General features: G+C 41.2%; 1 protein-coding gene across 15 annotated transcripts in view; it reads right to left on the reverse strand.

Annotated features, from left to right (window-relative positions):
- Nucleotides 1–14,845, reverse strand: part of cadpsa (Ca2+-dependent activator protein for secretion a) — a 573,081-nt gene that overhangs the window by 335,647 nt on the left and 222,589 nt on the right. For all 15 annotated transcript variants that reach the window (XM_072582448.1, XM_072582444.1, XM_072582443.1 and 12 more), the window contains exons 5-6: nucleotides 8,362–8,598; nucleotides 6,956–7,077 (exon numbers count right to left, since the gene is read on the reverse strand). In XM_072582448.1, coding sequence (XP_072438549.1) covers nucleotides 6,956–7,077; nucleotides 8,362–8,598 — 359 coding nt within the window. The remainder of the gene's footprint in view (nucleotides 1–6,955; nucleotides 7,078–8,361; nucleotides 8,599–14,845) is intronic.

A 14,845-nucleotide genomic window follows, 5' to 3' on the forward strand; every position in this document is an offset into this window, starting at 1 on the left:
GCATCCCCTTTATTTTCAATAGTGTCCCCAGGTTCAACACTGCCCATTCAGGGAAATCACCTTACTTGCACATATCCTGTCTATCACTAAAGTATTTTGCAACTCCAGAGAATACAGGCCTACTTTTCTCAATCTCTCTTCACAAGACAGTTCCAGCATCCCAGGAACGTTTAGTACACCTCCTCTCTGTGGCAAAAATATCTATCCAACTACCTCAAGAGCACTACATTTCTTTATCAATAACTTTCCGAAATAAGACTCTCACAATACAGCTTATTGGAAGTATATAATATTGATTGTATTGATATTTTAGCTTTTCATTTTTAACCAAACCTTCTGCTGTAACATTACACAGAAAACAGCGAGGGCAGTAGTGGGTTGTATTCAAGACCATGGCCTTGAGAACTGTTCTTTTGGCACATAGCACAAATGTAAAAGTGGAACCATTAATAATAAGGTTGTTCTATTAACAATAGAAGTGACTCACCCTACTTTCCAGCATGCTGGCAAAGTAACAACCTTTGTTAATACTTTCTGAACACTGAGAATGTGTTTATCTTTTTGTCTGGAAATGTGATGCAGTAATTAGTTGCATACTGTTTTTAACAAAAAACACAAGAAGTATTCACCACAATGATAAAAATGTGATCACATTAACCTCTGGGAAATTTCTAATAAGATATTCAATGTGTGGTTGAAAGCTCACACTGTTAATATACCTTAATCCACCCACTTTACACTTGAATGTTGTGACAATTCAATGACTACGAAATCAGCCCTGGTACATATTTACACAGTATTCCCTATTTCTCAGCTACCAAAATCAAATATCATCAGGCAATGTACAGTAATGATGTTGCAGACATTAACATGCTTTTGTACGTGTCATGAGCCATCAAGGTCACAGTATATATACTGTTATTTTTCATTGGAATAAACATGGTTACCAAACAGGAAATAACGAACTGGGAACAGACAATGTACTATGATGATGAAAAGGTAACATGGTTCACCTCAAAGAGCAAATGACATTTTTTTCTTTCTAATGAATTCGAATATTTGCTGTCTACTACATTACAGTCTATTTTACCTTGTTTAACAATGTATGATGTGGCTACAGGAAGCTATTTAAAATCAATGACAGCAGCAATACTCCAGTGTAAGGTGTACTGTTTGAATGAGGCAACTCTGATCTTAACCTATTGCTCCATACATTTCACCTTGCTGTGTAATAAAGCAACATGAACCATATTCTGCATTGTATATTTAATATTCTCCTCAAAATAGATGGAAAAGCCTTACTTACAGAAAATGTGAAATCCTGTTCAGATTGAAGGGAAATGTTATTTTTAACTCCCTGAGTTATGCAAATATAAGCAGATAGAGGGCTGAGTGAGACAATTTCCATAAAATTAAGATCTCAGACAGCTTATGGAAATCACTGATGCCAGTGAACCTTGAAGGGTAACGGACCCAAACTCATTTAAAAAAAAATCAACCTCCCTGAATTGTAAGGATATGCTGAATGAGGGTATGTTTTCCTAGAAATCAACAAGTTCTTGTAAGAAGTTGAAATAAACTTGATTTTCCTTGGGTATCAAACTGTGCCCTGGTAGTCAATCATTGCTCATTGGATTTCTGGTACTTCTGCCTGTTATCACTACCATTTCATATGTGCTGAAACTAACTTGCTGGACCAAAGAAAAAACAAAAGATCTGGTAGGTGTTGCTATACTGAGCAATGGATACCGAGCAATCGAATTCAAGTTACCTTCATCCACTGCCCATTTCACTAACCACTGGATCCATGTCCAATCTCATTATTTGGTTGATTGATTTATTGGCTGTGATGAGAATAAAGCCCTGACAGGCAGCTATCTACTTCCTGAACCCAGGAGCTAAAAGTCTGTGTGCAGAGTACGACATAATCTATCCCCTGCTACACCTTGTACACCAAGTATAATTCTATAGAGAAGGAGGAGGCATTGACTGGTACCAGGCCCACTTTGGCACAGGCTTTAAGGTGCTACTGATTCCTACAAAGGAATAGCTTCTCTGACATCATTACAAATGAGGGCACGAAAATTCAATGGTCACATCTTTCTTCCACCCATACTCTCAGACATTGACTTCAGAGCTTGCAGATAGATATAAAACTCCATGCAGAGGCTTCTATCTCAATATTTTGGGTCTCACAGCTCAGAAACTGTGGGAAGATTTTTTTTTCTGCCTCTCCTGGAAGAACACATTTGCTTCCATTTCTCAGAACTCCAGATCTCAGAACTCCAGATCTCTTGAACTCTTGAGAATGACTGGTCTGAGTCTGACATCCTCACTAACATTAAGACCTGTAGGTGAAAGGCAGCAGGCAAATATGACAAAATGATTAGAAAGGGGCAGACCGAGGGCCTGTGTGAGACATGAACCATTGCAGTCCATGTCGTGCAGTGACACTCACAGTGATTTTGGGACGGAAGCTCCAAGAGTAATACACAAAGACAGGGTATTTGACAAGTTCCAAGTCAAAATGAAGTGTGGCTTAGAAGGAACTTCTAACTTTGACTTGTCTTACTCTTCGAAGTGGTCGAGTTAGAAGACCTCTAACTTTAGGGTCTTCTAAATTTGACTTTGGAAGATGCTGTCAAAGGAGCCTGGTGAATTTTGTGTTGCACTTTTCAGATGTTATACATTGCTGCCACTGTACATTAGTGGAAAAGGGAGCGAATGTTCAAAGTGAGATACCAATCAAGCAGACGATTTTGTCCGAGGTAGTATTACATTTCTTGGGTGTTGTTCGCATTGCACTCATCCAAACAAGTGGAGAGTGTTCAATCACACTCTTAACTCGTGCCTCATGGATGGTGGCAGGCATTGGGGTACAGGAGGTAAGTTACTCGCTGCAGAATTTCTAGCGAGTATCTAGAGTATCTATCTAGTGGTTCCCAGCCTGTCCAGTATCAAGGAACACTGCAATGACACAAACAACTCTATGACACATCCATTTTTTTTTGTTGAAATGATTACTCATAATTGACACATTTCCTTTTATATACGATGATTACACTCTTACTAGACAGGTTCGCAACAGAATGCATAAAACAAGCATACAACAACTTCTCCTTTTCGGCTGAGAATCTATTCTAAGACTTAGATCAGCAGCTTAAATAAATAAAAATCTAAAAACATTCACATTAAAATCAATGCTAATGTAGAGATATGTTCAGGCAGGCTGGCTAGTTCAACCATCATTTAACAACTGTGTGCCTCTTTACCACACATACACAGTTCTTCTCATCCCAGAGATATGATAATCAATCATCGCCTGTGCTCAGACCAAATGCTTGGGCCTGTGCACGTGCTGCATAATTAGTGGCCAAATGTTCACACATGCACGGTGCCAAATCTTTGTTCATGTATGGTAACACAAAACTACGTGAAGTGGCGCTGCTTCCTGAGAATTTTGCAGCACACTTCTCATGTTGCTAAGGCACAGTGGTTGAAAACACTTGTTTTAACCTGGTCTTCTAGCCGCAGTATTTATATAGCTGGTCCAGTTCATTTTTTGGTCAATTGTAATGACCAGGATGTTGAGAGATTGGGTACTAACTACAATGGTAAAAGGGCTGGAAAAACACTAAGGGTAAGCAAAGTCTATGTCAGTTTAATGGACAAAAGCACAGATCAAGGTTCTATGGATGCCAGTGCACTGAAGTGGAGAAGACAAAGAAACAAGTTTGCGAACTGCAGCTACATTTTAAACTCCATTCACATCTTCAAACATTTTCAATGTGTGGTGAATGAACACGCTTAGTATTCAAATACTGATGAAGGCATTTGCACCATCTCATGAGTGCTTTGGTGCATGAAATGCAGGCACAATCTGGATGATTGATGTGAGAATGGGAGGGAAAGGGACTCAGAGTACAGCAGGTACTCCCTTTTTGATGTAATGCATTGGACAATCAGCCTGTGTAGCACTTCCACAAGATGGTGCACATGCTGTGACAACTGACCTGATCTAGATCTAGAGCAGACAGTAGGCTGCTGAAGGTGAAGTTCTAATGCTTGGGGGAGGGTGGAGAGGGTTGGTGGAAGATGCTGGGGCAGTGTAGCCAGGATAGTGCGTGCTACATAATCCCAGCATGCTGTGCTTTGTACAATTGGAGAAGGCAATGAAGTGATGTTCTGGATGCTGAAGAACTGTAGAAAAGGGAGTAATCGTCCAAGGAGGAAGACGAATGCACTGGGGAGTAGGAAGCTGTCCATGTACATGACACAGCTCAGCTGGCCTCAGGTGCCACAAGCCAGACAGAACCTAAAAGGACACCTGCTTCCAACAGGTGGGTACAGCAGATCATAATGGAATATTAAGTCATCATTAGTCATATATCCGCACTTGGTTTCCATCATGGGGGTGAACTGCAGCATGTATAGCTTTCATTTCTTTATACTTTCTCTGGCTATAAACAACAACTCATGTTTGGAATTGTCTAACTGTTTGCCAATATGTGATATTCCTAGTTGACAATGATCAAATTTGGGTCGCCAATGGAGATTGGAGATAGAATGGCAGTGACTTACAGAGGGTGTTTAGATGGAAAGTAGCAAAGGACAAGTAAACTGTGTAGCCTGTTGGTTAAACAGTGACTAAGGTGAGAGAATAAGGTTATATATGCAAAGTAGTCTCATTCATGCCAGCTATGTGCAATACATAGCATGGCTTTGAGTCTGCTGTGCCATTCAGTTGTCAGTGACGGGCAATGCCAATTTTAAAATGGCACAGGTACCAAGGATATTAATCTTTCAACAGATATCCACTGAGAGACACATTGTTCCCAGAGCAATACTTGGTAAGATGGGGCTAGAATTGGATGGGAAGTTTGCTAAGATACAGTGAGAGATCTCACTCGATCTTGTGGCAAATAACACACATGAAAATAGTCAACATAACTGACTCTTTTCCAAAAAATAAGGAAGATTTAGCTCTTATTTTCTTTCTCTCTCTGTGGATGCTGCCCGACTTAAGTTTCTATAACACTTTTTGTTTTCATTCTCTCATCTACTTGATCAAATCCTCTAAACAGATTGAAAATTTTGACCATATCACCACTTACTTTTCTAGATTCCAGAAAATACAAATTCTAGTTTGTCTAATCTCTACAAATTCTAGTTTGTCTAATCTCTCCTCGTATTTTAACTTTTAGAAGCCAGTGCTAATCAACACTGAATTCTTTCCAAGGCCAATACACACATCCCCAGGTTGTGAAAGGCTTCAGTTCTTGAGTCTATTTGCAACACAGAATGGTGGCTCAGTGGTTAGCACTGCTGCCTCACAGCACCAGGGACCCAGGTTCAATTCCAGCCTCCCTGTGTCTGTGTGGGTTTCCTCTAGGTGCTCTGGTTTCCTCCCTTAGTCTAAAGATGTACAGGTCAGGTGAATTGGCCATGCTAAAATTGCCCATAGTGTTAGATGCATTCAAGGGAAATGGGCCTGGGTGGGTTACTCTTGGAGGGTCGGTGTGGACTTGTTGGGCCGAAGGGACTGTTTCCACACTGTAGGGAAGCTAATCTAGTCATAATGCTGGACAACATAAAGAAGCTTTTTGTTAAGTAAAGGAATGGTTTGTATGCCGGATCTTTAAAATTAATCTTAAAACACTCTTGCATAAATATGAGTGTTTGTAAGTCAGACGTTTGTAAATCTGGGGCCCTGTAAATCCTTCCTGAGGTGTGGTTCCCAGAACAGTTCATAGTTTTTTAGTCATGGCCAAACTAGAGTTTGGTATACGTGGACATAATTTATAAATAAAATACAAGAACATATAAGGGTCAAAATTCTATAACATTTTTTGATTATTTTCTATCTGTTCATAACATTGTAATGATCTAGGTACACAGATATCCTCTGTATCTAGCACTTCCACATTGAGAAATGACCCTGTTCTGTACTTTCTAAATGTAAAGTGGTGACCTTACATTTGCTTACATTGAAATCCATTTGCCAGATTTGTTTCTTCACTAAATCTTTTTATTCATTCACAGGATGTAGGTGTCGCTGACTAGGCCAGTATTTATTGTCCATCCTGAATTGCCTCGAGGGCACTTGAGAGTCAACCACACATTGCTGTGTGCCTGGAGTCACATGTAGGCCAGACCAGGTAAGGATAGCATTTTCCTTCCCCAAACGACATAAGTGAACCAGATGGGTTTTTCTGACAATTGACAATGCTCATCATAAGCCTCTTAATTCCAGATTCTTATTGAATGCAAATTCTACCATCTGCCATAGCAGGATTTGAAACTAGGTCCCTAGAACATTATCTAGGTCTCTGCATTAACCGTCCAGTGATAATACCACGAGGCATCGTCTTCCCCTATTAATATCTATTAATCTATTAATATCTGGAATATTATTTTTCATGCGCACTGCTTACAATGCTGTCTATCAGAGTGTCATCAACATGTTTGAAAATGTAACTTTCTAATACAAGACCTGTCATTAATAAAACACGGGATATAATTGAAGGTCCAACACAGATCCTAGTATCCCAGATCATATCCCCATTCACTCCCGCTAATCGCAGGACCTGTCATTCTCCCGATTCATCGTATCCTACTGCTTAGTCAATTTCTTAACCAATTCAATAACTATTTCAATTTCACAGGCTGTGCTAACAGACTACTATCTTTATCAAATGCTTTGTAGAAATTCCTGTCTACTATGTTAGTCATCTCTTCAAAAACAAAAGAAACAGAAACAGCACATAAGTTTTGCATAATGTATATGACAGAGCCACAGTATCAATAGAAATCATTAATCTTTCACAGAATGCCCATGTATATTTCTGAACTTCCCAAACATAAAAAATCAAATCTCAGTCTGGAGAAGGCATACAGAACATAACTGGAAGAAAAGCTAGCAACACATGTGAAAGAATATTACAAAGTCACTCACGTTGGTTTAGAAGCTTCAGCCTGATCAGTTTGCAGTTTCTCTCCTCCTTCCACTTCCATTGTACAATACACAATGCGATTTGGTGCTAAAGACTTTAGACCTTGAACTTCCATGATTACGACCTATAAAACAAAACAAATTTAATATTGTAACTTCAATTTTTTAAGTCATTGTAATCTGTAGACATCCAAACAAAATACAGTCTAGATTAGAATGGTGCTGGAAAAGCACAGCAGTTCAGGCAGTATCCGAGGAGTAGGAAAATCGATGTTTCAGGCAAAAGCTCTTCATCAGGAATAGAGTCAGGGAGCCTCCAGGGTGGAGAGATAAATGAGAGGGGGGGGAGGGGTGGGGGTGGGGAGAAAGTAGCATAGAGTACAATAGGTGAATGGGGGTGGGGATGAAGGTGATAGGTCAGAGAGGAGGGTGGAGTGGATAGGTGGAAAGGAAGACAGGCAGGTAGGACAGGTCATGGGGACAGTGCTGAGCTGGAAGCTTGAAACTGGGGTGAGGTGGGGAAGGGAAAATGAGGAAACTGGTGAAGTCTACATTGATGCCATGGGGTTGAGGTGTTCGGAAGTGGAAGAGGCATTCTTCCTCCAAGCGTCAGGTGGTGACTTATGCTTTGTTTTTCATGAGTTCAATGATATAATTGGCTATATTCTCAACCCGGTTGCATTTTAAAACTTGTTGCAGCAGCTGGAGGATTGAAACTTGAAAAGGAAACAGTTCATCCACCAACCTCGGTCTCAACAAGTGACTGAGAAATCTAGTGAAAATACTTGCACAGATTTGAGAGGTAACAACACATTTGAGGTCTTTGGAGAGGAAAGGAAGGTTGGAGATGGAACTGTAGTTTCTGTGTACAAAAGGACTCTGGAAAAGGAGATGGTGGCATTGTGGTAATGCCACTGAACAAGCAATCCAAAGGCCCAGGATAAATACTGGGGATACAGGTTCAATCACAACACAGCAGCTAGGGAACCTCAATTCAATTAATAAAATTTGGAATTAGTCTCAGTAAGAGAGACTGTGAGACGATTAGAGAAGGAAATCTGCTGTACCTTGTTGATCTGGTTTATATACACAACATTGTTGACTCTTAATTGCTTTCTGAAATACCTTCACAATAGCCACTCAGTTCAATGGCTATTAAACAATAGATTAAAAAAAAAGCTGGCTTTGCCAGCAATATCTACATCCCAGGAAAGAATCAAAGAAGGTTAAAAACAATTTTAATTTCTCAGCCAAAGGCCTGACATAAACCAGTCAGCTATTCTATGGCAGACCTAAATTAGGCTCAAACGATATCGCAAAATGGGAAAAGCAAGAAAACGTATTTGGCGAATTATATTATTGTAATTTTACAGCTTACAATACAAAACTCATACTTGCTACCTTCTCACCTCAAGTGTAAAAGACAGCACAACATCAGATTTGGAGAGCTGGTTTTCATTTTCCTCGCCCATGTCAATGATAGAGGTATTATGACTGCGTTTCAGCTTCTGAAGCTTGAATTCCGAGCCTCCTTTCGAAACAGGCATACTCTCCAGATTTGCCATCAATAGATTTACAGATGACTTAAGCTCCTCAATAAACATGTTCTCCATTTCTTTTGAAACAAATTTTAGAAACTTGCGTTCCTAGGAAATAATGGCAAAAATGTTATGCAATATCCTGCATTAAGCTAGGTGACTTTGAAATGCATAGAAGTGGATAAATCCACAGGACCTGATCAGGTGTACCCTAGAACTCTGCGGGAAGCTAGAGAAGTGATTGCTGGGCCTCTTGCTGAGACATCTGGATCATCGATAGTCACAGGTGAGGTGACAGAAGACACGAGGTTGCCTAACGTGGTGCCACTATTTAAGAAAGGGGCAAGGAAAAGCCAGGGAACTATAAACCAGTGAGCCTGACATCGGTGGTGGGAAAGTTGTTGGAGGGAACCCTGAGGATCAGGATCTACATGTGTTTGGCAAGGACTGATTAGGGATATTCAGCAAGGCTTTGTGAGTGGGAAATTATGTCTCACAAACTTGATTGAGTTTTTTGAAGAAGTAACAAAGAGGATTGATGAGGGCAGAGTGGTAGACATGATCTATATGGACTTCATTCGGGCGTTCGATAAGGTTCCTCGTGGGAGACTGATCAGCAAGGTTAGATCTCATGGAATACAGGGAGACCTAGCCATTTGGATATAGAACTGGCTCAAAGGTAGAAGACAGAAGGTGGTGGTGGAGGGTTGTTTATGAGACTGGAGGCCTGTGACCAGTGGAGTGCCACAAGGATCGGTGCTGGGTCCTCTACATTTTGCCATTTACATAAATGATTTGGATGCGAGCATAAGAGGTTCAGTTAGTAAGTTTGCAGATGACACCAAAATTGGAGGTGTAGTGGTCATCGAAGAAGATTACGTCAGATTACAATGGGATCTTAATTATATGGGTCAGTGGGCTGAGGAATGGCAGATGGAGTTTAATTTAGATGATTGCTAGGTGCTGCGTTTTGGAAAAGCAAATCTTAGCAGGACTTATACACTTAATGGTAAGATCTTGGGGCGTGTTGCTGAACAAAGAGTCCTTGGAGTGTAGGTTCATAGTTCATTGAAAGTAGAGTTGCAGGTAGATAGGATAGTGAAGAAACAGTTTGGTGTGCTTTTCTTTATTGGTCAGAGTATTGAGTGCAGGAATTGGGACGTCATGTTGCATGTGTACAGGTCATCGGGTTCAGCCACTGTTGGAATATTGCATGCAATTCTGGTCTCCTTCCTATTGGAAGGATGTTGTGAATCTTGAAAGGGCTCTGAAAAGATTTACAAGGATGTTGCCAGGGTTGGAGGATTTGAGCTATAGGGAGAAGATGAATAGGCTGGGGTTGTTTTCCCTGGAGTGTTGGAGGCTGAGGGGTAACTTTATAGAGGTTTATAAAATCACGAGGGGCATGGATTGGATAAATTGACAAGGTCTTTTCCCTAGAGTGGGAATCCAGAACAAGAGGGCATAAGTTCAGGGTGAAAGGGGAAAGAAATAAAAGGGATCTAAGGGGCAACTAAGGGGTTTCTCGCAGAGGGTGGTGCATGTATGGAAAGAGTTGTCAGAGAAAGTGCTGTACAATTACAGCATTTAAAAGGCATCTAGATCGGTATATGATCGGAAGAGTTGAGAGGGATATGGGCCAAGTGCTGGCAAGTGGGACTAGATTAAGTTGGGATATATGGACAAGCTGGACTGAAGGGTCTGTTTCCATTTTGTACAACTCTATGACTCAAAAGAGGGAAGTATTGACTTTGCATGGAATAATTGTCATTCTTCACAAAAATTACCTCTATAAATCATGGACTAAACTTCCAAATTATAAACATATCACACTAATTTTGTCATTTTAAAGTAATCTCTACTGTCCATGTTACCTTCCCATTGTATACCACATTCACAAACCTTCCCGAGAAGAGGCAACTCAGCACCAATGATATCATTGTCCATTTTCATTACAGATTAGCCTTTTTAAACTTTTAAGTTGAACATTGATGTCGCATGATTCAATGAAAATTGTTGTGTATAAAGTTTAAAACACTAGATTAAATTAAAAGTGTAGGTGGAGGTGGGTACTGCAGATGCTGGAGATTAGAGTAGTGCTGGAAAGGCACAGCAGGTCAGGCAGCATCCAAGGAACAGGAAAATCAACATTTCGGGCAAAAGCCCTTCATCAAGAATTTCCAGCACCACTCTAAAATTAAAATTGTGTTAGCGCAGCTAGTATAATCATAAAACCATTACATGGCCTCATGTCTAAAATTAGTATGTCAGACGTGCTGAAAAGAGAGTATGCAAAGCAAATCCCCATTTACTTAATGCCAATATACAGAAAGATCTTGACATAATTCAGGATTAGGCTGATCAGTGGTAAGTGACCTTTGTGTCACTCTGGTGCCAGGCAATGACCATTCCCAACAAAAGAAAATTTAACTATTGTCCCATGTCATTCAATGGCCCTTTTCTGAATCTCTCACGATCCACATTCTGAGGTTTATGCAGAAACTGTACTAGAGACAGAGACACACACACACACACACACACACACACACACGTATATATGTGTATTACTGTGGCTGGAAGAACAGGTCAGAGACTGGGAATTCTGTAGTGAGTAACTCGCCTCATGACTCCCCAAAGCATAAGTGAGGATTGTAATGGAATACTCCCACTTGTCCAGCTGGTGGAACTCCAAAAACACTTCAGAAGCTCAACACCACCCACCAAACGGCTTTTTGAGTGGTATCCTATCATTGTGAAAGCATTTAAGCCAATTATAGAGGAATAGCCACATTTGGGGAGGGAAAGGACTGAACTTATAAATGAGAGAAAAGTTCTTTTGGTACTTACTAGGTAGACTGTGAAGAAACATGAATCGTAATAATATTGGCTTTCCAAAATATATGTCAAATAAAAAAGAAATTGCAAACATTGTACATGTACATTGTTCACATTTAGAACAGTGTTTTTAAAGAAAACATATTCCTGGAAATCACAAATAACTGTCAGACCACATTGTCTGGTAAAACAATTTTTCCAGCAGCAAAATGGAGTGGGAACAACTGACATGAAATTTCAACCCCAGATTGATTGTTGTCCAATTTTTGTGGGCTCTTTGGTCCTTCCTGCAATTTACCTGCCCAAAGTGCTTCTGTAGGTGTGATTGCATAGTGTTGTGCATATAAAGTATTTGACATTAAGTTGGGCTTCAATAATGCTGTAGGTTCAATACAGCATACAAGTATCAGATATGAGACATACTACAATGGAGAAAACAAGAGGAATCAATCGGCTTTCAGCTTCCAAGTAATTCAAAATGTCTACAAGACTTATTCTTTTCATATGTGGAGGACATGTCTTTACATATTAATACATTTGTTTGTTGGAAGAATAAATAAGTTAGGTTATGAGCTCATTTGATAATCTAGAATTGGCTGTTAGTGTAGACATTATTGCATTCAGGTTTTTTCAGAAAGTGTCCACTTAACAATAGACATTTACTTTGAATTTTGCAAGTTTAGGCTGATTGAATGCAGTCTGCAATGATTTAGCAAATGCCATAATGTATGTGTATATGCATGTCTAAATTTTTCACTATTATGTTCAATGGAGAATTTTATGCAGGCAGAGGAGGGGTCATGGCATCCAGTCCTAGAGGTGCCATGAGAACTGCCTTATGTCCTCTTGTGAAATCATGCAATATTACATGCCAGAGTCAAAAAGTGTAGTGCTGGAAAAGCACAGAAGGTCAGGCAGCATCTGAGGAGCAGGGGAGTCGACCCTTCAGGAATGCAGGGGGCCTAAGGGGGCTGAGAGATAAATGGGAGGGGGGAGTGGGACTGGAGGCAAGGTAGCTTGGAAGGTGATAGAAGCAGGTGGGGGTTGATGGAGATAAGTCGAAGCAGAGAGTGGAGCAGATAGGTGGGAAGGAAGATGAACAGGTAGGACAGATCAAGAGGGCAGTGTAGAGTTGGAGAGTTGGATCTGGGATAAAGTGGGGAGAGGGGAAATGAGGAAACTGGTGAAATCAATGTTAATGCAGTGTGGTTGGAGGGTCCCAAGGCAGAAGACGAGGTGTTCTTTCTCCAGGCGTCGGGTGGCTAGGATTTCGCAGTGAATGAGGCCCAGGACTTGCATGTCCTTGGCGGAGTGGGAGGGGGAGTTGAAGTGGTCACCCACAGGACGGTGGGGTTGTTGGGTGAGTGTGTCCCGGAGATGTTCCCTGAACTGTTCCACATGTTGGCATCCTGTCTCCCTAACTTGCAGAATGGTTCAGGGAACATCTCCGGGACACATGCACGCCACAACCCCACTGCAATGTGGCTGACCACTTCAACTTCCCCTCCCACTCCACCAAGGGCATATAAGTCCTGGGCTTTCTCCACCGCCAAATCCAAGCCACCTGACACCTCGAGGAAGGACACCTCATCTTCCACTTTGGGACCCTTCAACTACATGGCATCGATGTCAATGTCACCAGTTTCCTCATCTCCCCTCGCCCTACTTTATCCCAGATCCAACCCACCAACTGAGCACCGCCGGCTTGAACTGTCCTACCTGTCCATCTTCCTTCCCACCTATCCACTCTACCCTCTACTCTGACCTATCATCATCATCTTCATCTACGTATCGTCTTCTAAGCTGCCTTGCCACCAGTCCCACCCCCTCCAATTTATATTCCAAGCCCTCTTGGGGCCCCCCCCCACCACATTCCTGATGAAGACTTATGCCCAAAACATCTACTGTCCTGCCCCCGGATGCTGCCTGACCTGCTTTGCTTTTCCAGCACCATACTTTTTGACTCTGATCTCCAGCATCAGTCCTCACTTTTCAGAGGGTAATGATGTGCCTTTAACAGGATCAAGCACTCAGGCTGGAAAGACTCACCAACAGACAGAGACCAGCAAAGCATTTACTCAGTCCTGCCTCCAGTGGTGACGGCTAATGGAAATACTCACATTAGAGGCCCTGGACTACAGAGTGACCCATGCCAAATAAGTCATAAGAGGAGAATTGCAGGGTAGGGTGTAATGGGAGAGTGTAGGGGATCGCAGCAAGTACACAGGATGGCAGCTTTCAGCATTACTTCTTGATGCTAGGTCCCCAAATCAGGCACTGTGTATTTGAAGGAGGGCTACCACTGAGAGACAATAAGCAGAATTTCCATGTCATGCTCTTTGCATTAATGCTAGCGGCAGCAAGATGGACCCTTAAATAGGCATTAAAAATCTTCACTTAATCACTTCAACTGGTGCTGGGTGGGAAGGCCATTCAAAGGGCTTCCTGCCATGAATCCAATTATGCTGAAGGCAGGATGGTGATGGGGTTCTTACCATCTCCCTTGATACCCTCAAATGCCCTCCACATTGGCTAAACAGATGTCATTAAGTATTACCTATAATGTCAAAACACAATATACAGATTGTCACATTTTAAAGGTGCGAAAGACCCGAATTTTCGTCTCCTATGCCATTTAATGTTTGCTCCATTAGCATGTTACTCTTTCAAAAAATTAGAACAAACAAAAATAATGTGGAGGAACATAGGCCAGGATTTTCTTAAAACTTGTTCTACTTTTCCAACTTTGCCAGCAGTATAGCAGGACTTCCATGTGGAGAAGTATACAGGGTAATTGTTCTGCATTCAGTGCTCTGATGTCAATGAAATGGGAGCAAATTTGGCAAGGATGTACTTGGGATCTGCATTTTGCCCATGTAAAGGGCAATTAATGAATTGGCCACAGGGAGTGTTCAAATGAATACCGATGTCTTTTTTTGGGTTTGGCTGTTTCTGTCTGTGTCTGGGCGAAGTTACGTTTATGAGGGGGTTAGAATTTTAACCCATCAAGTTACATGTTAATAATTTATAGCTGTTTACACCTGTAACTAGAATCAATTTATTTGTCATAAATAGTCATTCTTGTAAAGGATGACTGGACGGTGGCTAATGTTGGGCCTTTATTTAAAAAATGCTGCAAGGAGAACCTAGGAACAAGAGACCTGTGAGTCCGACATCAGGGGTGGGTACATTGTTGGATGGGCTTCTGAGAGACAGGTTTTACATGCATTTGGAGAGGCAAGGACTGATTAGGGATAGTCAGCATAGGTTTGTGCATGGGAAATAGTGTCTCACAAACTTGATTGATGTTGTCTTTGAGGACAGGACCAAGAAGATAGATGAGGGCAGAACAGAAGATGGTGTCTTCATGGACTTTGCAAGACCTTTGACAAGGTTCCTCATGGTAGACTGATTAGTAAAGTTAGATCACATTGCGTTCAGGGAGAGCTTGCCAATTGGATACAAAACTATATTGATGATAGGGGACCAGAGAGTTGGGTGGAGAGTTTTGTTTTGGATT

Source organism: Chiloscyllium punctatum, chromosome 12 (assembly GCF_047496795.1).
Source record: "Chiloscyllium punctatum isolate Juve2018m chromosome 12, sChiPun1.3, whole genome shotgun sequence".
In the NCBI taxonomy this organism is placed as follows: Eukaryota; Metazoa; Chordata; class Chondrichthyes; order Orectolobiformes; family Hemiscylliidae; genus Chiloscyllium; species Chiloscyllium punctatum.